This window comes from Emydura macquarii, unplaced genomic scaffold, assembly GCF_026122565.2.
Source record: "Emydura macquarii macquarii isolate MOO-44397 ecotype Brisbane River unplaced genomic scaffold, CSIRO-AGI_Emac_v2 contig_2897, whole genome shotgun sequence".
NCBI classification, from domain to species: Eukaryota; Metazoa; Chordata; order Testudines; family Chelidae; genus Emydura; species Emydura macquarii.
In genome coordinates, this window is record NW_027133034.1 from 50,553,777 (window position 1) to 50,579,530 (window position 25,754).

General features: G+C 42.4%; 1 protein-coding gene across 4 annotated transcripts in view; it reads right to left on the bottom strand.

Moving 5' to 3' along the window:
• Positions 1-25,754, bottom strand: part of AP3B1 (adaptor related protein complex 3 subunit beta 1) — a 290,480-nt gene that overhangs the window by 216,824 nt on the left and 47,902 nt on the right. For all 4 annotated transcript variants that reach the window (XM_067569102.1, XM_067569101.1, XM_067569103.1 and 1 more), the window contains exons 4-5: positions 16,111-16,206; positions 12,684-12,844 (exon numbers count right to left, since the gene is read on the bottom strand). In XM_067569102.1, coding sequence (XP_067425203.1) covers positions 12,684-12,844; positions 16,111-16,206 — 257 coding nt within the window. The remainder of the gene's footprint in view (positions 1-12,683; positions 12,845-16,110; positions 16,207-25,754) is intronic.

The following is a 25,754-nucleotide window of genomic DNA, read 5'->3' on the forward strand; positions in this document are numbered from 1 at the left end:
ACATTTGTTGCTGAGAAGTGTAGCAAGTAGGCCCGCTGTCAAGGCACCTGTGCAAGATGTCTTGGGAGGACTGAGTCATTGAAAAAGACCATTCAGAGTTCTCTGAAAAGTCCCTGCTGAGATGATCCAGTAGAGTATTTTGTATATCATATAGGTGGAGAGCTCCTGATGTAATGTGATGAAGCAGGCACCAATTCCGAAAATGCGTCACCTCTTGACAGAGCAGGGATGATCTCTCCCCAGGACTTGCCTGCTTATGGAGTGAATCACAGTAGTGATGTTCATCAGAACTTGAACAATGAGGACTCTGAAAACAAAAGGGCCTTGCATGCTAATAGCATGGCTTTGAACTCTAGGATGTTAATATACAGCATGGCCTCCTGTGCCAACTATAGTCCTTGAATCTTAATGGTCAAAATGAGCTCCTCTTCCTTGAGTGGAGGTGTCCATCACTAAGGTCTTGGTAGAAAGAGGCAGAGGAAAGGGAATGTCATTGCATACCTGAAGTGGTTCTGCCCCCCAATTTAGTGAGGATAGGAATTCTGAAGGAATAATGACTAAGAGGTCCATGCTGGGTCTGTTTTGGTAGGTATACTTATCACCATCATCCTTGCAGAGGCTGACGGTAAAGTCTGGCTTGCTTTGAGACATAGGTGTATGCTTACATGTGTCCCAAGAATTTGAACCACATCCTCACTAGTGTTCTCTGATGCACCTGGAGCTGTTTAATCAATCTTCATTTGGCATCATCGCCTGCTAATCTGGAATCTGACACTGCCCCAGTGGACTCTATTGTCTCAGTTGGAGGTCAGAGTAGACTTTTTAGCCCCACCAAAACAAATAGGTGAAGTATCATAATGAATTAAGTAAGTTACCTGCTGTGAGGATTTTCCCTAAACAAGCCAGTTCTTCAGATAAGGATAAACTTGTATTCCTCATCTGCAAAGATGTACAGCCAGTTCGACCAGAAATTTAGTGAAGACCTGAAGAGCTGCTGAGAAGCCGAAAGGCAGGAGTCTGTAATGCTCCGACCAGAAATATGGGGTACTCACTGGGTACCAGATGGATGGAGATGTGAAAATAAGCATTCTGACAACAGAGAGCTGTGACCCATTCCATAGGATCCAGGGACGGTATCATGGAAATTAGGGGGACCATACAGAGTTTAGCACAATGAACAAATATGTTGATGCATCAAAGGTCAAGGATGGATCTTCAATCTCCTTTCTTCTTTGTAATTAAAAAGTTAAACCCTTTCCTTTTAACACCAAGTGCACTTTTTCCACTGCTCCTAATTGTAGCAGGGAGTCTTCCTACTGTTTCAACAAGTCTCTCATGGGAGGGGTCCCTGAAAGGAGACAGAAAGAAGCAGGATTTGGAACAATCTGCAACTGGATGGGATACTCCTTGCTTATAAATAGGACCCATTGGTCCTAGGTTATCCCATTCCAAGACTCTTGGGTGGGTAGGGTGGTAAAGGGACTTTTCAAATAGGGGAGAAAGGGAGGTGACAAAGAAAAAAGGATCCATAGATGGTCCGAGGAGTCTCTCCATACTCGTAAACTGAGGGGTGTTGGGTGGGGGGAAAACGCTTTGGGTTGATTTTTTAAAATCAGACTATCCAGGTTACAGGATGGCCAAAGAGGAATTTCTGCTTCTTCTTCAGACATTCTGATGGTCATTTGGTTAAGACTAGTACCAGGGTTGAGATGTGTGCCTATAGTAGAGCTGTTACCTCTTTTCTCTGCAAGGTGAGGATGTAGAGTCTTAGAGACAAAGTCACTCTGCTATCCTTGAGACTGCAGAGAGTTTCTTTGTGCTCCTACTAAATATTTCAGTACCTTCAAAAATGGAGGTCTTCTATGATTATCTCCATCTTCTGAGGGATTCCCAGATGTTTGAAGCCATGAAGACACCTCACGGCAACAGATGACACCACAATCCTTGACACTTCATCGGAATCATCAAGTGCAGCCTGTACTGAACTTCTTGCAGTGAGTTTACTTTCTGAAATAAAGCTCTTTAGCTCGTCCCAAATGGACTTTTGGGGGCATATCAAGCAGGTTTGCAAGTCTATTCCAGAAAAGGAAACCCTATTTACAGAGCAAGGCTTGACAGTTGGGCACACTAATTTGGACGCTCACAGAAGAAAGAACCTTATTGGCCTAGAGATCCGGTTTCTCAGGATCCTCCTCCTGACAAATCCCTGTTTCAACTTCTTGAGTTGCTTGTACAATTAATGAAACCTGTGGGCAGATGCGGATAGAAATATTTCAACTCCTTGGCTGGGACCTGGGAACTCCTATCTGCCCTCTTGGATGTGTCTGGGATAGACATCGAGGTGTGCCAGATAGTTTTTGTGACTTTGAGAAGGCCCTTGTTCATGGGCAACACTAGTCTGCCTGGTGTCATGATGAGAGGGTGGCCCTAGCCCTTTAAAAGGGAGTAGGGCCAACACATCTGACTTATCAGCTTACTCCAACTGGACTTAAAAAAGTCACCTTGGCCCAATGGGGTGGGGGGGGGGGGCCTTAAATCTTGCTGGCTGACCTCCACAAGCCAGAAAGAAGGGGCCAGGAAAGGCTGAAAGCTAGAGAATAGCAAAGGGAGTTCCTGCTGATGTCTAAGCTAGACAGCCAATGCTGAGTGCCAAAGAAGAATGAAGACAAGCGAGTAGTGGGAGGGCTTACCTGCTGATATCTCCATACTGGAAAGCTGGAGCCAGAAAACCAGAAAGAGCTAAGGGATGTTCCCCTGTGAAGATCATCTCCCAGCAGAGACTGTGAGGGTTCCTGCTGGTAAGGGAAGGGTTATCCTCCAGCTGGAAAGGCTGGGGTGGCTGTCCTGTCAGAAGAGGATGGACTACAAGATGTGGGATTTTACGGACCATCATACTGTGGTGATAAATGGACCATGGGGACTTCTGTTATGGACGATTTTGCACTATGTTTTGATAATAAACTGGTCCCAAGGAGGTGTATTACTGAAGCAAGAGATCTTGATGCACAGTTACTGAAAACTCTGAAGGGGAAAATGAGGCAAGTGTCTGTCCTGCCCTGGCTTGTGGCAGGAGGGCACACCAGGAAGCCATTGCCCTATGACAATATCCAACTTATGCTCCTTCTCCTGATTGACTTCTGGCAATATATCAAGAATTTCCACAGTTTTCCTTAATAGGTTATTGAAGACCTTGAGTTTGTCATGTGAAGCAGAGGAAGGTTGATTGATTGCCTCAGTAGGCAATGAAGAGGATATTCACCTGGGTGTTCCTGGTCTAGGGAGTGATGATCGTCCCCCGCTGTTGATTTCTTCACCTCCAGTAGTTGAGGGTGAGGATGTTGAGATTGGAAATGACTGATTGCTTCCTAATGGGGGGGAGGAGGGAAGAGAAGGAGATCTAGGTCTGGATACAGTGGAGAAAGGTTTTCTAACATCGGAGTTAATGCCCCAGGGAAACTAGTAGGGCCAGAGTTGATATGCACTACGAGGATACAAAGATAGTCATTTTTCGAGAGTCCCTGCTCTCTTTCTATGTCCCTCATGGTGTCATCTCTAGGTTCCCTACTCGATTGCCATTGACCCAACCAGCATGATAAATCAGGATCTTTCACTGTGCTCTGAAGAGAAAAAAATTTAAATTTCCTCCATAGAAAGGATTGGGGCTGCATCAGGTGGACAAAGGAGCTGATGCTAGAGAGAACACCTCTCAAGTGCTCTAATACAGGTGACTTGGTAGCAGACCTATGGATAGATCAGCCAGTACCATGAAACGCTTTGGCCCCAGGATGTCCAATGCCGCTATGTATTCAGTACTGCGAAGGTTGTGATCAGTACTAGGAATGATGGCACAGACTTCTGAAATTTTCAGCATTTACCAACAAGGATATACTCAAGGTGCCACCAGGACAACACAGTTCTTGTGTTCTAAAGGAACCATGGGTGCCAATTTATCCTTCAGTGGTGAGGTCCACATTTGGAGACCAAGCTGTGACCCTGAAATAAAGGATGAGGCCTGAGGAGAAATTTCTTACACGTGATCAATGAGCACGACCTGCACCTGGTTCCTCCACAGGAGTCATGCTCTTTTCTCTCTGTCTCAGAAGTTACTGAGGCAGTAGTGGAGTGGATCTGTAGAAAGCAGCAGCTTGGGAGCTAGGATTCAAGCTGCAGCTCATTGGGGTGAGACTGACCTGCTGCATGTTTCTCTGAAATAGCACAAGAAGGCAGCAAAGATTCTTCCAGCAGGAACAGTTGGTGTCACTTCCCTGTTCTTAAGAGTTATTTTAGAAAATAAGCAAGATACAGAACATTGTTCTATTATGTGCCCCTCTCCCAAGGGGAGAGGAGAGGAGAGACAGGGAATGTTTAAGGGCATGGCAGGACTGCAGGACAGACAGTTCTTGAAGCTGGTGACTCCTTCTGCCAGAAGAGCTATCACCCCCTGTACTTGGACAGTTGGGGAGAGGGGAGAAGGGGAGAGAGAACTAGGGGAAGAAGAGCTAATAATATAGGTTGGAAGCAGACAAAGGAAACAAACTAATTCTAGCTACAATAATACCAAAGGAGAACTAAGTCAAAGCTTGTCACATGCTAAGGATGTGGACTTTACAGGTGTTGTGTCACAGCCATGGATAGTAACAAGAAAGCAAGGGGCAGCTGGACCATCGCACCCCTTATAGTCTCATCTAATTAGTCATGAAGTCATGCATGGTTCAGGCACCATCCCAATAGACACATTCAAAAGGAATCCAATCTCACGCACATGGGGTGCACACACACCTAGAGTGGAATCTGTGTAGACAGTTACCCCAAAACAACCTCCATTACTTACTGGCAAAACACATGGAACATAGACAATCAAGTTTTCAAAAGCTTGCAAATCTGATTAGTTACAACCCTGTGTTCTAACAAATGGTCCTCCCTTCCAAACTTCCCTCCCTCATCCACTTCAGAGTAAACAAGTACACTTCTAAAGTGGTCTCATGGGTGGTTTCAAGCACAAGCAGCAATGCTGTACCTATTTGCTCTGAAGGGGAGGAAGCAGGAGAGGTTCTGAGGACCACAAAGAACACCAACGAATCATCCTTGTTCCTTTTTATTGGCCTGTTTTGCAATGGCAGGTTTTAGATGCACAGCAGCAATTAGCATATGTTCACATCCCCTGGTACAGGCAGTCTCAGTAGCATGCAGTTTTTGAAAACTGCTGTGCTGAGAGGCTGCATAGGCCACTGCGCAAGGGAATCAGCAGATGTTTTAGTGGCATAGTAGCTATATTAGTGTAATGATACCTCTAATCAGGTCACTTTCAAGTACTGAACCCAGCATCTCTGAATCTCAAAGCATGAGCCCTCCACTAATGGAGCTAAAGGACCAAGTCTATTAGCTATGAGGCAATAACAAACTTCTTTGGTATAACCCATAGAGGGGGACAAAGAGCCACTAACTCCACAGTTTATTACACCACTTGGTTCTATCCCACCTACAGATCTGTGCATGCATACAGAGGCAACATCCTCACATAATGCCGTATTACCACAGCAGCTGGGGTGGTTGAGAAGGTGCCTCATCCTGTTGCCTGCTGACTAGACAAATATTTTGGTGAGCTCTGTCAGGCCTGAGGACTACTCCAAAACATCCATAGCCCTTGTTTAATTTATTGAAATTTGTATACTTTTATTTTCTTCTCTCCCTTGTTTCAGTGTAGGATTCAGAGATGGAAATTTTCAGCGACAGAAGGCAATGTGACTCTGGGGAGTGAGTGGATTGTTTTGTTTTCATATTCTCTCTGCCCCTAAACCAGTCCTCTTTGTCACTCCCACTCCTTTTCATGTGGTTGGGGATCCTGAGAAGACAGAGTTCCAGGGATTTATTTGGGAGAGAAAGGACAGAGAAACTGTTGTCTGGAGCACCTTGGAAGGTTAAATAAGTTTTTAATAAATCATTTAGGAGAGGGGGAGCGCTTGCCATAGTGAACCATTTGCTTAGCACTAAAATTCTGTCTGGCACTGGACAGCACATTAAAATACTGCACGCTTTTCATAGTAGTCTGAGTGCATATGTTAACCTGTCTTTTCTGTTAAGTTAGAAAACATACTAGTATTCCGTTGTTTTGTTTTTCATAGTTCCAGTATCAGGGAGATTATCTTGAAGCAACAATCAGACTTTTCTATGCTCATCACTGCATTAGGTAAGTGGTTACTCCCAGACTACTCACAATCCTGAGCTATACTAATTCAAATACAACAGTCTATTGGGCTAACCTTAATGCTGAACATTTATTGGTGGTAAAGTGATTCACCACTATTTGTTTCTTCTCCAGCAGCAGAAGCCAGCAATTTAACTTTATAAACTGTATTAACTATGTTTGTACAGCATCCAGCGCAATGGGTCCCAGAACTTGGCTGGGGCCTCTAGATGTTACTCTAAGACATGTAATTTTTACAACCATTTCCCAAAGCCTTTTTAAAAAATTTACTCCAAAGTTCTGGTAGATCTGAATTTCAAGTGAGGAATGTATCATTTTCTGAGACACATCTGGGAATTTAAAATGTGCTCATTTTTTCTTAGTTAAATCAAGATGCTTCATTTTTTAATTTGAACATCTTTAGCATACAAGATATATGTAACAGTAAGATAATGGAAAAAATTGGAAGGCAGAGAAATCTAATGTTTGCCAAGTGGTTAAGGCCCCAAATCCTGAGGGACAGTATTTTATTCTTAAACTTTTAAGGATTGTGGCAGAGTGGAGCGGGTTAGGTCCCTGCTCTGCCTCTGGCCCCACCTCCCTAATCCAGCATCTTGGGCTGGGTTAAGATGGGACAGCAGAGTCCCAAACAGCAGGGAAGAAGGCAACAGATGAAGGTGTGATTAGAAGCCAGGAATGCGCCTAATGAGGCAAGAGGGAACAGCTGTCCCCTTAGCTGCAGGATGCATATAACCCAGCCAAGGAGACCAGGGAGAGGTGTGGCCAGGGAGGAGGGTAGAAGCCCTGCATTTTAGTTTGCTTCCTGGCCAAGAAAGGGTGAACAGCCTAGAGCCTCGGGGGCCAAGTGAGCCTGGTTTGGAAGTGGAGTCTGTTCTTATACGCTGTAAATAAACAAGCACGGGTGATTGCAGTGGGTAAAGCCTGCAAGTCCTGTTATTGCGGAGGGCTGAGAATACCCAGAGAGACAGGGGGCCCGCGGCAAACCACCACAAGTGGGGCTTGTCCGGGACTTTCTTCCAGAGCCACTGCAGAGAATGGGCTGTTACAATGGAGGGGACCCTGAAGTGGCTGGTAACAACCATGCAGGAGATGCAGCAGACCCAACAGGTGAAACGACAGGCCCTGCTGACCTGTCAGGCCAACCAGCAGCAAAGCCTCCAAGAGTTCCTCATGGAACAGGCAGTCATCCAGTAACAACTGCTAAAGTGAGTGGTGAGTCACGCAAACGGAGATGGGGCCAGAGCAGAGAGCTGGGGCTGTGCAAAATGGGCCCCATGGACGACCCTGCTGTATTTTTGGGGACTTTTGGGAGGGTGGCTATGGCGGCAGTCTGGGAGTGGGCAACCTGGGCCCTGCGCCTCACCCCATATATGGGGTGTATGCATGAGTGTATGCATGCACACCACATGCCTGAGTCTGGAAATTCTTCAAAGCAGTGTCTCTTTGCTCATACACGCAGTAGTACTCCTTGTGCTCCCGACTCAGGGCTTAAAGGGCAGCGCAGGTTGACACCTCTCCAATTCCCTCTTACCACAACCTAACAGGAACCAAAGCAGAGGAGGCGGAGGCGGCAAGTAGTGGAAACAGATAGGTGACCACACACCTTGAATAACCTCCAGTTACAGTAACTAGCCACCCTTTCTTCAAGTGCTCATCCCTATGTGTATTGCACACATGGGTGACTAGTAAGGAGTGCTCAGAGTGGAGAAGGGTGCTAGGATAGTTGTAGCAGAGATGCCTGTAGTATTGCTGTTCATACAGCCACATCCGCAGTTGCAGCTTAAGCGAGCATGTAGTGCAATGCAAACGTGTGGACAGATCTCCAAGTTGCCACTCTGCAGATATCCTGCAGCAGAATGTCCAATAAGGAGGCTGCTTATGCTCACATGGAGTGCATAGTAATAACCCCAAAAGGGGGGGAGCTTAACTACTTTGTAGCATTCTAATATACATCCCGAAACCCAATTAGAAAGCCCTCTGTGAGGCTATCCACATGACCTTTCTGTTATGGTGACAAAGTCTCAGATTTTTTAATGGATTTGGTTCTCTGTAGGTAGAACATCAATAGAGTGAAGTCTCTTGTCTTTGGAAGAAGCATGGGGTTTCAAGAAAAACACAAGCAAGTGGACTGATCTGTTGAGATGGAACTCAACCAATCATGGGGAAGAATTTGGGGTGTAACCTAAGGGAAAGCTTCTCTTTGTGGAATACTGCGCGGTCTGCCATCATGGCTCCTGACTCACTGACTCTCCTAGCCAAAGTGACTGCCACTAAAAATGGCAGCTTCATAGAGAAGGAGGTCACGTGACCTGTGAATAACTGATAGGACATGGTTAAGGTCCCATTGTGGCATAGGTTTAACAGATGGGAAGATCCTGATGAAACCTTTCATGAATTGCACGGTAGTCAGGTGTGTAAAGACAAAGTCCCTCCACTGGAAGGCACTGATTGCTGCCAGGTGTACCCTAGCAAGGACTGAAGCCTTTAAGGAGAGAAGGTAATCTAGGATGATAAGAATGTCCACAGTACCAAGCAAATGTTTGGTTGGTAGGTTGAATGAAGCTTGTAGGCATCACAAGTGGAGTCTGGCAAATAGTGTCACATAGGCAACATGACTGCATGCACCTAACGGAGAAAGGCAACATTGCACCATAATTTGCAGTCTGAGCGTAATGTGATCAAGTTGCTTATTATGTGGAACCTCTCTGTGGGGAGAAGTGTTTTTACAGAAACTGAGTCCAGCTGTGCTCCTATAAAGTTTATCACCATTATAAGTGATCAAATGGACTTTCTTCTTTTATGCAAAACCTTAAGGTAGCAAGAAAGGGTCAAAGAAATTCTGTCGCTGACATGAGTTCCTAACAAGATTGGCCTACCAAGAGGCAGTCATATAGGTATGGAAATATTGTGTAGCCCTGGCATCGCATCTGGGCTGCTACTACGGTGAACAGTTTTGTGAATACTTTGGGTGCCACAGTGAGCTCAAAAGGGAGAACATGAAATTGGTAGTGAACTTGGGCGACCATAAAGCATATGAATTTCCTGTGAGATGGGTGAATATCCATCTGGAAATATGCATCCTTCAGGTTGAGAGCTGCAAACCACATTCTCTTCTGACGGAAGGGGACCATCAATGCCAGCATAATAATCCTGAACTATAGCTTTCAAACAAAGATTTTGAGTTGTCGAAGGTTTGGGATAGGTTTTCATTTTCCATCTTTTTTGGGAATTAGGAAATATGGGGAGGTGTAGTGTTGAGATCAGACACATTCTATTTCCCCCTCTCCCCAGTTTACGAGAGATTCTACCTCTTGTTGAAGAATCACTTGATGAGAGTGGTCCCTGGAAGGGGACCGGGAAAGTGGCAAGGAAAAACTCTTGAGGATTCTGGATGGATAATCTCCAGGACCCAACTGTCTGGTGATCTTGTTCCAGGTGTGGGCGAAGAGGGTAAGATGACCTCCAAAACCTGACCCGGGGGGGGGGGGAAGAAAGGGGGGGGGGGGGGCGCGGGCGGCGGCGCACTGCATAGGTTACATCAATGATGGTAAGCAATTCTCAACCTGCATGTCAAAAACAGCCTTTAGCCTGTGGTTGGGGCTAAGCAGAGGCTGCCGAAGTAGGAGTCAAGAAAAGATCTCTGAATCCTCTGTCATTTGCGCAAAGGTTCAGATGGACATTGGTAATATGGAGCATCTGCAGATGGTGGTCCTGGCCTGAAGGGCTGTCTCTGGTGTCTCCTTCTGAGTGCTGGCGTTTAAATCCCCAAGTATTGCAGACTGAGCCTTCAATCCTTTAGCAAGTGAAGGGACTCATCCATCTTTTCATTAAAAAGGTTGGACTCAAAGGGATGTCTAGGATAGTGTTTTGGACCTCTCTAGAAAAGCGCAACAACTGGAACCACGAGTCCCTTTGCACGACCAGCCCTGTGGCCAAACTTCTGGATACAGTATCTGAGGCAGCTACCATATTTTGGAGCACCACCTGTGTCACTATTTTCCTTCTCCCAGAAAAGATTGGAATTGGGTTTGGTCTTCCACTGGTAATTGGTCTCTGAAGTCCACATGTCTGACACAGGTGTTGAAATTGTGTTTTGCTAATAAAGCTTGGTAATTGGCTATACAAAACTGCAGACCTGTGGAGGAGGCGATCTTCCTACCTAGGAGGTCCAGTCTCTTTCAGCCCTTCTCTGCAGGGGTGAGTTTTTGGTAGTGCTACCTAGTTCTTTCTAGGGCTGCCTGTACCAACAGCAAGTTACAGGCAGAATGGGAAAACAGAAAGTCAGCTTCCTTGGCAGGAACAAAGTAGCTTCTTTTGACCCTTTTTGGCATAGGGGCACAAAATGCAGGTGGGTGCCAAACCACTCTGGGCAGCTCTAATATGGCCTTATTGATTGGAAGGGCTACTCTGACCAGTTCTTGTGGCTGTAAAATGTCCAAGAGCCAGTGTTGAGGGACCTGGATCTCTTCCAGTGCAATCTGCGGATTGTTAGTGACCCTTTGCAACAGCTCCTGCTATTGCCAGCGGTCATCCAGCAGGTTGAACAACAAAGAAGTGACAGCATCATCTTAGGATGAGGAAGCCCCAGTCAGAACCATCAGTACCATTGGAACTGGTTCTGGCTCTTACTGCTCTTCCTACTCTTGCCAGCTGGCTTTGGTGGTGTATGAGGAGGATGACTCCTGAGAGGGGTCCAGGTGTCTGCTGCAGGAATTCCAAGGGCCCTAATGAGGCCAGAAGCAGGAGTCCATTGGACACAGTGGTCCCCAAGGGAATCTGTACCAGCTATCCCAGGAGTGCTCGTATCCAGAGCAGTGGTAGGTATCGCCTCAAGCAGCTGTTGGACTCCTGTGCCTTTTCTGAAATAACAGGGCCTCCATCTCCTTTAGCACCTCTGATTCCAATGAAGATTTCGTTGGTAGCGGTGGCACAGTCTGTACTGGAGTGCTCCTGTTCAGGGGATGTAACTGCCCCTGAGACATCTGTGACGATTCCTCCTCTGGGGTAAGGAAGATGTGAAAATAGAAGTGAAGATAGCAGGTAAGGAAAGTATATATTCTGTGGGAGTTACAGGGTCTCCATATGGCCTGGAGTCTGGGGAGTTCCAGCTGGGACATCTGAAGGACCTGGCTCATCTGTCGCAACTGGTTGGGTCTCTGGATCATGAGGCTGTGCCAATGATGGATCCGGAGCTTTACTCAGAAGCGACTGGAGAGCGTTTGTCTTTTTGCTTCGATCCCACTGTCACCACCAGAACCAGCAGATCACTTTTTTTTCCTGCACCTTGCCCTCCACCCTGGGGGTCTTCAGCAGAGCCAGTTCCATCTGAGATGTCACTCCCAACCTGGACCAGCTCAAGGAGGAAACGCATTTCCTATGGACAATCCTCTGCAGGGATCTGTCCTTGCACCCATGAGAGAGCCCCTTACTCTTGTGAGGAGCCATGTAGAAGGAATCTGTTTACTTCGGTAGTAAAGGCTCTGCTCCCAGGCTTGTGCTTGCAGGGGAGCTGCTAGTTGGTTGAGCCCGATGCACAAGGAGGTCTCCAGGGTCCGGGTGAGAGCAGGGCCTCATAGCCTCCTCCATCAGAAATTTCCTAAGATGGAGCTCTCGTGCATCTCTAGTTCTGGGTGGAAAAGATCAGCAGATACTGCACCTTGCTGATACATGTACTTCATCCAGGCAGTATAGGCACCAGTGATGTTCATCACTATTGGAGAAGCAGCGAGGGCAGGAGATGCACTTCTTGAATCTCAGGACTCTGGGCATAGTCCCAGGACCAGGGAGGATTGTCCCCCAAATGGGGAGGGAAAACTTATCCTAAACTAAATATAACCTTATGCTAACTAAAACTACTAAATTAAATATAAAAACTATTTACGAGTTTAATTCACAGGTTATACACTCAAGAAGGACACTATTTCAACTCACGCAGCAGTAAGAAGGAACCGGAGAGGCATCAACCCACACTACCCCTCATACCCTCGGTCAGGAGCATGAGGAGAGCTACTGAGCATGTGCAGATCACACACTGCTTAAAAGAATTTCCAGACTCAAGCATATGGCATATTTGCATACCTACCTGTGGAATAAACACAGGGACCAGCACTCGAAAAGAAAAGAAAAAAAAGACTATTTATGTAGTCCTCTGTCTTTGATGCTCACCATAATTTTAAATTCTGTGTGTCACAATAATGGTATTATGGAGAGAAGGAAGATGTTAATTTCCACTATTTGCAAAAGCATAAGAAAAAAACCCCATATTTTATTTAAGGTAGATTTTCAAAGGCACAGGCACCTGTCACCTCACTCCTACTGAAAGTCAGTGGAAGCTGATGCCCAAGTGTCCTTGAAAGTCTATCCCTTTTTGTGTATTCAGAGAGGCCATGTATGAGAGAATAAAAATAAACCTCACTGTAAGTACTTTGCAATGATCTTTAGAACAGCTTTTCAACATTTATGGTAAAAGGCTACTTACCTATACAGTTTTTGAATTGCATGGGCTGCATTTTTTCTAACATAAGGAGATAAATCAGCAGAAGCTTCTTTAATAGCAAGCATCATAATAGGAACAATGATTGGCACACGGATACTAGATAAAACTCTCAAAGCACTTGCACGGATTAACTGATTAGGATCCTAAAAGGAGTGGAAACAAAACAATGTAAGTAATACTGCAGAAATTTATCATTAAAACATGCTGTGAATAGTGCAATGACTGAGGACATATTAAGCCACATTTTCCTTCTTTTACTGTTATTAGTCTGGCTTTAATTTCAAGTTCATGTTGCTACCTTGCAAAATTATGTGCAACTTGACACTAGAAAAAAGTTTCAACAACCTGAAAATTACTGCATATATTGTGAGGAGCTGCCAGATGTAACACCATATTAACGAGTTTTATTTATGCTAATGAAAACAGGAAAAATGAAAGAGAAGGAAGTAGAGGGAAAGAATTGTTACAAAAATAAAAAATTGTATTTATAAATTGTAAAGCCTTTCACAAATTCAGGGATTTTGAAAAGTTGTACAACCCAGATCAATCTTAATATTACACACAGCTTACCCATTTGTTAAGATTACCAAATAGAAAAAAATAAATTTAATATGAATGCTACAATAAAAAAGTGCCTTCTCTAACATCTTTGCCTTTTCAGCAATAAATCCTTTTAAAGTATTCTATTGTTTAAAAAAAAAAAATGAAATGCCCTTGACCAGCAGTCAGCAGGGACGAATCTTGGACAGATTGCAGTAGTACATAGTATCATGGTGTGGGATGAGAGGGGACGGACGCAAGAACATATGCATGGCTGAAGGGGGGATGCTGTTTTTGCCTTTCTGCCACCTTTCTATAGGGTGGGGTAGGGGAACAGGCTAGCCAGATGGCTAGTCCCTCCTCCAACCCCGTATGTTTAAATTCCCCTGGGTTTTTCAAAAATCTTTTCTTCCATTAGTTACCACTCCAGCCAGCATCACCTGTCAAGGCATGTCGGATGCTACAACACACACAGGCAATATCAGGAGAGGCTCGAAATGACAGGCAGCACAGGAAAAGCAAGTAGTAGCAGAGCAGAGGAGGCATACTGGGACCACCCCTTTCCAACTTTCCTGTGAGACACTCAAGTATCATAGCCCCTCCCCAATGGTAGCTGCACAAGAATCAGGCTACTACAGCTGGGACTACATCCTGTTTCTCCCCACACCTCCCCATATGGCCACTGATGGTTGTGGCAAGCTCTGGGAGCCATCCTGGAGACACCATGGGGCAGTGGAGACTACTGCTGTTCAACCTGAAGCTGTCAGGTACAAATGGACAATTGGGAAGTGTAGGAAACATTCTTAAATCAATTTAGCAACGTATCTGGATGATTAATTTGGACACAGAGATCAAAGTTTGAAGTATAGTCCAATGCAAAGAATACTCCATTGTTCCCCACCACCACCACCACCATTCAGGGTTCACCAGACCAATTTAGTGGAATTAGCAGAATTTAGAGTTTAGGAAAGATTCCAGAATGTTCAGCCCATCCCTGAGTATCAAATGATAAGATATGTAGTATCTCAGGTGCACCCAGAATTGACTTCATCCACAACCCCAAGGCACCTCATATGCCTGACTATGTTGCAGGCTAGCAGGATTTCCTGACCCTTGTATGGGGTTCCTATTTAGAAAGCTCTTGGAGGGTTGGTTCAGACACAAACACAATAGATGTAGGGGAGATAAGCATGCTATAACTGTACTGGATTTACTGATTGCATAACTTGGAATTTGCAGTTTGGGGGATGGGAAGGCAGTTTTATTCAGAGCAGCATTTGTTGTGGCTTTTTGGCTTTCAGGATTAGCAAAATGGTGGCACAGGCAACAAAACTGCTCTAGGCTGCACTGGACGTACAATTTAAGCAAAGAGCAGTGTCTTTAAAATACAGGTATTCAAAAAGTGAATAAATAGGAAAAGGGGTAATGCTTGAATGAAGGAAATACACAGATTAACAAATATGTCCTGTGACGGATTTTTAGGAATAGGGGACCTGGAGCCAGGCTCACTATTCTTACACAGGATTGGCAATACTTCACCAGGTATAAATTTGCAGCAGTCATAAGAAAGCTGTTAGCCTACCTACGTCTCAATCCTAAAAATTTTGATGCACGTTCCTTTAGGATTGGGGAAGTGGTGTCCACAGCAGCAGGTTTGACTCTGAGCAGTTCCAGATAATTTGGGCACTGGAAATCAGAACACCACAGGGCCTCTGTTCGCCCTAATGTTGGGTTGCTGGGACATGCCAGGGGCCCACACTAACCCTGTCTGTCATTTGTTATTGCTGGAGACATTGGGAAAAAGGAGTCAATATCTGGATCTGTGGGTACGCAATTGTGCATTAGACCAACAAGAAGGCTGCCAGATCACCAGGTGAATTGCAGTTGAGTTTCAAGGCTGAAGCCATATGCCTTCAATGGTACAGCAGAAGGGGCCTGTTATGGAATCAGATTATGCCCTTCCTGCATTCACTGACAGCTGAGCTGCAGCCATTGAATGTCATCACAACTCATCTTGGAGTAGCCTGTACAACTAGCTTAGCATTTTATTTTACTTAGCAGTAACTCAAGGAATCTACAGGCCTGTATCCTCTAAAACACTGGCTTAAGCAGGTTAGCATAAGTAAACCATAGTCCTATGACCCTTAGCACAGATAAAATGGCCCGACAGTTAACCTAGATTTTGGGGAACTGGGACTAGCTTGCTTAAGAGGGGAGTTGGTACGTAACAATACCAGGCAACCGCAGGAATACCGAATTGATACTAGGTTTCGATATTTTACGATAAAGTTATTGGTAAATATTTAAGCCCAAACTTCTTTTTGCAATAGTTGACATATATGGTAATGAGCTAAAAGGCATTAGTACGTTAATCTATAGAATACAGGCACCCAATTATTATTAGGGTGAGGAACTTAGATATAGACATAGGAGCTGGGCATCTAAATGAATGTTCATGACAGTCCTCCAGGCCAGACCACCAGGTAGGAGAAGGTAAGCTTTTCATCATTAACCCTTAAGCTCTTCACTGTCATCATCCTTCATCGACCTTTGGGCACCGGGGGTCTGCATCAGAGTCATTTGGAATACCAGAGACAGGTCTTACCACCAGATCTCCAAGGAAAGATCCCCAAGGAAAGGTGTGAATATAAGTATATGAACATATGCAAGGAATGATACCAGTGATATCCCTAATATGATATTACTGCTATTGTTTATATGGTTTGGAACTTTGTCTTTACTGACTGTCTTAACAAAAGTGGCCATTACACAAGTTTCTCCACTAGATCTGGAGAACAATAGGAGATGTTTATATTTTTTATGATATATCTGATCTTTCCTTACAGGGCAATTAACTATATTTACTCACCTTCAGAGCTCGCTGAAACGTGCTGATGGACAACAATGCCAGGTCCTGCTGTTCCTCTGCATAGCGCATCAGGTAAACATACACTAGTTTTTTAATCTAAAAAACAGAATTCAGTATCAATCTAAGAATTTAAGAATTCTATAAAACTGCATAGAAATCTAGATTACTTTGTTATTTAAAAGGCAAAACAGAGTAGACAATGGGAAGGAATTGGCATGCCAAATATTGTATTTATGATTAAAAGCATTCCTGAATAGTCACATGCTCAGTGCCTCAGGAAAAAAGATCATTCAAAACTTCCTATATTACTAGATTTACAATAAATCAAGAATCCTTGATGTCATGCAATATTGTCTAATTAAGGTAAGCTAGGAAAATCTGATCTACCTTTGTCCTACTATGGAGTTTGAAAAGTACTCCAAACTGTTGATCTACCACAATGGATGCAAAATTAAAAGGATTTCAAAAGCTTAGAATGAATAGTTTCTTTAGTACTCAATTTAATTCAGAAAGACAATTCTCCCAGTTTCAGTTTAAAGAAGTTATACTATAACCCACCCCAAGGCAAAGCCTCTATTTGTCACGTAAGCACAGAATACTTTTTTGTTTGCGTTATAAACTGACTATAGGGGTTTATAATGGAAACTCAGGAAGACCCTTAACTACAACTGTGCTATAATTACTGTCACTATTGGAAAAAGGATTTGTGCCAGTTCTGGCAAAAAGCATAATATTAAATCACAGAAGGTACAAAACACTAAGTTATTTGTTTTTCTACTACAGACAAGCAGCAATCAACATTGACCACAAGAGGCCTATGCTATGAATGACTGCAGGTGTGCAGATAAAGCCTCTTTCCCCTGAAACCACTGACTAGAAATGGGAGTTCTTAGGGCTTCGTGATTACACTATTCTTTCATCAATTACCTTCATTCAATGTTACAACACTCCTTTCTTTAAGACTAATAACAGGGCCACATTAGGTCTGAGGAATACAGGCAGATCTGTTTAATTCGTTTATCAATACAAGTACAGCAAACTCCATGAGTTATTGACTAAGCCTTTAATTATTTTTGTTCTATACCCCCAATTAGGTCACTTTTTGTATCTTTTGACATCTAATGACATGACATGTAACAGGGCAGCATGTACTTATAAAAATAAAATTTAAAAGATAATTTTGTAACAATAAAGTGCCTTTCAATTGTCTTAGAAGAAATAAACATGCTCTACTGCTTTTCCCTAATATTAGAGTATGATGTATGGATCAACAATTTAGGGGCATTTTTAGGCCGGAAAGACACCTATAGAATATGAAAACATTTTATAAAACCAACTTAAAACATTAATGGTTATAATGACTAGTATAGGTAAATATATTTTTCCCCTGTATAGAATGCTTATAGAATGAACAAAAACTTGTTTATTGCTTTATGGAAAAAATCAAGATCAATATGCCAAAAGTTTGACCTAATGTATTTCAAATAGATACCAATAGATTCAAATAATTTTGAAAACTCAGTTACAATAAAGATAGGAGACAACCAAAACTACCAACTGCATGGTTCTAAAACATAGCTGTGTTGCAACCTAAACATTTCCTCCAATTAAGCGCTATAAAAGAGGAGAAACCAGCAACGCCCAAAATTCCTTTCGATTTGAAAAAAATTAATGTGACATGCAAAAGCAAATATTTTAGTTTTGGGCTATGAGAAGAGAAGCTATGGGGAAGTGTTTTAGCCACAGTGTAAGAAGTCTGAGTGCAACAACAAAACATACAAAAGAGGAAGAGTGTGGGGGGAAGTTAGCTGCTGATTAGTATAGTATTCACAAAGGAATGTGAAGGTAAATTTACTTGTGTCCTGTCCCTTTATGGGTTGGAGCAGAGCTAAAGAGGAAAAACAACACAGTGAAAAAGCAAGTTGTGGTCCCAGGAGGGTGGTGGTTGTATCCCAGTGAGACTGAGGCCTGGCGTGCACCTAAAACTTAGGACAACGTCACTACAACGCTCGGGGGTGTGAAAAATTCACAGCCCTAAGGGACGCAATTAAATGGACTTAAGGCCTGAAATAGACACCACTATGACAATAGAAGAATTTTTCCACTGCCCTAACGACCACTTCTCAAGATGGTGGATGTATCACAGAGACAGAAAAACCCCTTCCATCGCTTTAGTGACTACATTATACTGCTACAGCAATGTAGTGGAAGCTGTACCACAGTAGTCTAGACCAGTGTTTCTCAACTGGTGTTCCGTGGGAACACTGTTAGGATTCTGAGAGCAGCTGCTCTCTGCACCGCCGAAAAAGGGAAGATGTCCCGGATTTTTCGGCGGAGGGTATCGAGTATGAGTAATTTCCCCACGGAGCCTAAAGGGTTCCGCGGGGAAATTTAATTGAGAAACGCTGGTCTAAACATACCCCAAGCTGGTGCTGGAAATATGCAGGCTGCTTTTATTTAATATATAAAGTTTAATAAATCTGCAGTTTTAAAACTGGACTGTAAGTATAGCATTTGGTGAGCACAGGCAGGACAGGCTGAACTGCAGTCGTCTGACTTCCCAGAGATAAACCTATCTATAAGATGGTGCAGAATGGTCCAAGAAAAGCTGCCAGAATATAATGCAAACAAAAAAATGATTTTGCATGAAGAAAGTTTTCTCTTGAAGGAGAAAGGATGATTTCATTGTCTGCAAGCACTGTCTGGTAAAGAGTTAGAGTAAATTTTTATGTAGGTAGGTAGGACTCAAATTATACCACCTAAAAGATGACCATTTAAGAAAAGTCTGACTCTCTGGGCAATTCTTGAACAGATCACAGTAAAACAGCATAAAAAATCTATTCGGCTTTAATCAGACATATCAAGCCACTTACACAGTGAAGAATTAAAAGATAAGGGATTGTCTACATTGCTGGCATTCAGAAAAGAGATTTTACAACTCAGTGCTACAGGGGAAAAAAAGCAGACTGAAGCCCCTAAAACTGAGAGAATTCAGAAACAGTATGCTGAAAAAATCAGAAGCTACTTGGAAGGGAAAACTGCTCTGAACCTGCCAAAACATAAGGTACATGTTAAGGTTCTACTACCAAGAAAAAGATACAATTGAACTTCACCAGAACCTCTCAAGAGCAACACAAGAGCCAAAAGTGTCACCTAAGGATTTTAGTCAGAACTGTTGATCTGAAACACAAAACACTGTTCACTTCACAAGACACTGAGTAACCTAATATATGATCCTGCCCTTGTATAAAACATGCACCTCCATTTGTTCTAGCACTGATTACTAAATTAATATTTGCATAGTGATGCAAGCTCATTTAAAAGATAATCAGGTTACAGTTGAGACCTTAGAGAAATTTAACACTGTTGAAAGTTATGAGGTAGAAAAAAAACAAGCTGAGGAGTGGAGCTCATGCTAAGACAGTAAAATGTACATCTGTGAAATCACTAAGAACAGCCATACTTAGTCAGACCAATGGTTCATCTAATCCAGTAACCTGTCTAACAGTGGCCAGTGTCAGATACTTCAGAGGAAATTAACAGAATGAGGGCAATGATCAAGTGATCCATGCGTGTCATCCAGTCCCAGCACCTGGCGGTCAGAGGCTTCGAAACACTCGGAAAAAGGGGTTGCATCCCTGACTATCTTAGCTAATAGCCATTGATAGATGTATCCTCCATGAACTTATCTATTTCTTTTTTGAACCCAGTTATACTTTTGGGCTTCACGGCATCTACTGACAAAAAGTTCCACAGGTTGACTGTACATGGTGTGAAGTAGTACTTCCTTTTGTTTATTTTAAACCTGCTTCCTATTAATTTCTTCGGATGGCCTCTGGTTCTTGTGTTAAATGAAGGGGTAAACAATACTTCCATACTCACTTTCTCTATGCCATTCATGATTTTATAGACCTCTATCATATCCCCCCCAGTTGTCTCTTTTCCAAGATGAAGAGTCCAAGTCTTTAATTTTTGTTGTCCTTCTTTGTAACCTTTCCAATTCTAATATATCTTTTTGAGATGGCTTGATCAGAAGTGCACATAGTATTCAAGGGGTGGGCGTATAATGGATTTATATAGAGGCATTATGATATTTACTGTCTTATCTTTCCTAGTGCTTCCTAACATTCCGTTAGCTTTTTTTGACTGCTGCTGCAAATTGAGTGGATGTTTTCAGAGAACTATCCACAATCACTCCAAGATCTCTTTCTTGAATGATACCAGCTAATTTAGGCTCCAACATTTTTTACATACAGTTGTGACTATGTTTTCCGGTGTTCATTACTTCACATTTACCAACATTGAATTTCATCTGCCATTTTGTTGCCCATTCACCCAGTTTTGTGAAATTCCTTCGTAACTCTTCACCGTCTGCTTTGGACTTCACTATCTTGAGTAGTTTTGTATCATCTGCAAATTGTCACTTCACTGTTTACCCCCTTTTCCACATCAATTCTGAATATGTTGAACAGTGCTAGTCCCAGTAGAGATCCTTGGGGAACCCTATTATTTACCTCTCTCCATTCTAAAAACTGACCATTTATTTCTAACCTTTGTTTCCTGTCTTTTAGCCAGTTACAGATACATGAGAAGATCTTTTCCCCTCTTATGCCATGACTATTTATCTTGCTTAGGAGCCTTTGGTGAGGGACCTTGTCAAAGCTTTCTGAAAGTCCAAATACGCTATATCCACTGGATCACCCTAGTCCACATGCTTGTTGACCCACTCAAAGAATTAAGGGATTGGTGAGGGATGATTTCCCTTTACAAAAAACATGTTGACTCTTCCCCAACAAATCATCTATGATCGATAATTCTGTTCTGTACTGTAGTTTCAACCAATTTGCCTAGTATTGAAGTTCAGTTTAACTGGCCTGTAATTGCCAGGACCACTTCTGGGGCCTTTTTTAAAAATTGGCATCATATTAGCTATACGTCAGTCATCTGGTACAGCAGCTGATTTAAATGATAGGTTACATACCACAGTTAGTAGTGCTGCAATTTCACATTTGAGTTCCTTCAAAACTCTAGGGTGAATGGCATCTGGTCCTGTTAACTTATTACTGTTTAATTTATTAGTTGTTCCAAAACCTCCTCTAATGGCACCTCCATCTGAGATATTTCCTCAGATTTGTCACTTAAAAAGAATGGCTCAGGTATGGTATTTTCCCTCACATCCTCTGCAATGAAGACCACTGCAAAGAATTAATTTAGCTTCTCTGCAATGGCTGTGTCTTCCTTGAGTGCTCCTTTAGCACCTCGAACATCCAGTGGCCACGCTGATTGTTTGGCAGGGTTCCTATTTCAGATGTACTTAAATTTTTTGCTGTTTGTTTTTCTGTCTTTTGCTAATTGCTCTTCAAGTTATTTTTTGGTCTGCCTAATTGTACTTTTATATTTGACTTGCCAGAGTTTATGCTCCTTTTAGTGTCCTTAGTGGGACTTGGACTTCCAATCTTAAAGAATGCTTTTTTAAATATACAGATAGTAGTATCTAGTATAGTATCTATGCTCACGCCAAGGTCCTGGACCTCACTGAACACTGACAAATGCATATCTGGAAACCAGTCTGGCTTACCTGTGGGTTAGTATAACCAAAATAAATAGTTAAAGTGTTATAAAAATGTATTTCGTGTTTAGACTTTATGGAATGCTTGTAGGATGCTCCATATATTAATTCTACTTATAATATCTGTATCCCATGTTAGAAGGTAATTCGTAAGTGTTCACTGAACAACTATAAAATGTTTGTTCTGAAACTAACTCAAAGGAAAAAAAAACTTCATTTATTGAAAAATGCTGGATTCCTACAGAAGGTGTTATCTATTGCATATCAGGAAGGACTACTGAATCCAAATGAACCATTGTGGAACAAAGGCTTTGCTGATTGCTTCCCACACATACCCATGAAGACGTTACGTGTAGAAGCACTCATCCCATCAACCTGGACTCTAGGAAGTGAGGGATTAAAAATCTCTGACCAGAAGGAATTAGGGTCTTTTTATGCTGTTTGGACTGTAACAGGCAAAGATTTCTAAACATAAGCAAGTGATTCCCAGGATCAACTTGGATTAGTCCGAATTGACATACAGAGCTGGCATATTTCAGCAGCTCTAACATGATTCGAAACATAAGACTGCACCTCATTTGTGTGTGTGTGTATGTTTCTGTTTTAACCATGTAAATAACTCATTTCTTTTTCCTAGTTAATAAACCATTAATTACACAATTGGCTACAAGCATCATCTTTTGTGTGAGATCTAAGACGCAAATTGTCATGCGGTAAGTGACTGGTCCTTTGGAACTGGGAGTAACCTGAATGTTTTTGATCTTTGGTGTAAAGTGACCATCTATCACAGAGCCAAGTTTGCATGGGAGGCGAGACAGACAAACGCCCAAGACGACTGTCTGTAACTCCGTGTTTGTAACTCCATGTTAAGGCTCCATGTTAAGGCTGAATAGTGCCTGAAGAGTTTACACTTGTTACCAGGTTGATTAAATTATAGAAATCACATCCAGTTTGGGGTCTGTGCCATGCTTGTGAACAGTCTACCCAGAGGTAGGTATTCATGCTCGTGAGCCACCACAAATGGCGTGACAACTATATTGGATATTACACAGAGCAGGGGCCAAGAGAAATGTCTCTTCCTTCCAAGGGAAAAGAAATTTCCAAAGGTAAGCCACTGATAAATGAGATAAAGGAACTAGAGGTCAGTGAGGATTAAGTTAAATAAATGAAAATTAACATATTAAAGCAAGCTGTCCAGATACATGACAAAACAATGTTGAAGAGATAAACCATACTGGGAAGTTCACAGCAGATTAAATCTGAAATTCCTGTGGACATTCAGCAGAAAAAACCCTGTTAGATGGCATCAATGTCAAAAGAGACATGCTCATACCAAGGACTATGCCAGCAAAGAGGGGAAGGGCCAGCCTCTAAGCAAAAGAGTTGATCAAGATCTATTTGAACCAGGAGTAAATCTAAGCCATTTGTCAGACGCAAAATGAAAATGGCCAGACAGAGGAACATGAGATCAAAGCCTTCTCCAGAGATGAAGATATGGGATCGATTTCTAACCTGCAGATGCATATCAAATTACACGACCAGCAACCCATACAAATACTCATATCTTAGTGCCTCATCCACTACGTAAAGAGGTAAAGGATTACCTCCAATATCTCCTAAAACAGGGTATGGATCACAAAATCAAAGTCGCCCTATGCATCACCAGTGGTACGTGTCCAGAAAAGAGATAATAGTCTAAAACGGTGTAGACTATTAGTATTTGAATTGAAAAACCATACTAGACAGACCACCCATTCCTTGGGCACAAAATGTTCTGAATGGATTAGGAGGTAAATCTTGGTTCTCAGTCTTAGATCAAGGCCTACCATCAAGGTTTCTATAGCTGAATAGAGCCACCATTTCACAGCCTTCATACCCTTCTAACAGCCAACTATCTGGACTGAGAAACACCAAAATGTTTTAAACTATCTGACTACCTGCCTGGTACAGCCACCAATATCATCCTACCCTGATTTTGCCTTACTCTTTATATGTATATTTAGATGCTTCCAATAAGGGAATCTTGTACCAATGTCAGGAGGGTAAGCTGAATGCCATCAGTTATGGGTCAAGAACACTAACTGCAGTTGAAAAGAATTACCTTCACTCAGGAAATCTGGAGTTTCCAGTCTTGAAATGGGCTGTAACTAACAAATTATGACAATCTGTACTACGCACAATCCTTCACAGTTTACAGCAATACTTTGTTAGAAAATCAAGTTATGAAATCAACGGGTATTACCTGAAAAATTCAAATGGTATATATTACAAGCACTACATGAAGAGATGAAATGCTTAGAAGCAGAGGGAGTAATCAGTCTTGCAAAAGGTATTGGTTTTATTGGACATAAATGAAGAAGGCCATCAAACATCAGTAGAGTCTGTACAAGCATCAAGCAAAACCAACCTCACCTGCCCACCAGAGCTCCATTTAACTGAAGATTATTATAACAGCCAATAGATTTTGTGCACAGACCGCAATAAAGGAAGATATGAACATATCTTAACCATAATGGATCACTTCACTAGGTTTGTCCAAGCCTGCCCTATGACCAAGCAAAGACTGTGGCAGACAAGATTTTCAATTACTGTGTTTTAAAATTTGGTTTCCCCAAAAGGATTCAAGGGGCTGAGTTTGCAAATAATTTATTCAGATTACAGCACTACTGTAAAACCCACCAAGGCAATGGGCAAATGAAAAGCCTAAACCAAATTCTGCTGGCTATATTGACAATCTTGCCAGAAGAACAAAAGTCACACTGAAAGGTCTCCCTTAATAAGGTAATTTCTGCCTGTAAGTGTACATGGATTGAGGCTCCAAGGTTCCCATCCTTCTATATATTATATGAAGGATCAGCACATTTGACCACTGGCATTGTCTGTGATCTACCTATAAACTATGAATCTACACCTGGGGACCATAAAGATTACACTCAGAACAGAATCAGCAGATGAAAAGTTTATGAATTGAAAGTGTTCTCAAGTGAGTTGCCCAAGGAAAGGATCATAATGATCAAAATGTGTACAATGCTGCCCTTTTGCCTGGTGACAGAATACTCGCATGGAATCTTTCAGAGAGAAGGATTAGGCAAATTAAGATCCTATTGAGAAGAAATAACTCATGTAGTACTTCAAAGGAAATGAGAATGATCCAATCTATGAAATAAAAGCAGAAGATGGAAAAGGAGGTGACTTCTTACCTTTGGATAAATCACTGCCTCCAAACCACCACAGCAGAAGACACGAGAACAAGGCAAACTAGCACAACAGGAAATCATAATGAGGACTGGAATTCAGACTCCAGTGATTGTGATAGTGAGAGTGAAGATGAATCTTATGTGATGGGAGCAGATATTGCCCATGGCACAGAGACTGAATCCAGAGGCTGAATCATTTCATACACAACTGGGAAATTAAGATGTTGTGAACCTGGAATTGTTCATCAGACTGATGTGACATTCACAGTAGCCATTAACTAAACTATCAAACTAAAACCATGGAATCTGAAACCAATACTGCACAACAGAAGAGAATACCAGAACAGCTGGATGACCTTGTGAGTGAGTGGGTTAAAGAGAGGAGAGCCCCACAGACAATGATGCATGAAAAGTGAGGGGTACCAGACTTATCACTGTCTAAATCCAGCTACTGAACTAGGAATGGGCAACAGGATGTATCACTTGATGATTACCTGTTCTGTTCATTCCCTCTAAAGTACATGGCATTGGCCACTGTCAGAAGACATGATACTGGGCTACATGGACTATTGGTCTTACCCAGTATGTTCTTATGAACTGGTGAATGCACCACAGAGTTATTCTCATGTTTGCCACATGCCATACCCAGCAGCTACTTTTGTACCTTATCCAGCATTCTATCCAAGATTGATGAAAATTATATTGAATTATGGTGTGAACGTAGATCAACATCAAGTGCTTTATAGTTCTGAATAATTGATTATGTTAATTTAGTAGGTGTTTTGTCATGCCATATGAGAGTTAGACAGTTAAAACATTGATCATATGGAAATAGGTATTTCATAAGATGAGCATTTTTAAGAATGTAAATCATCAGA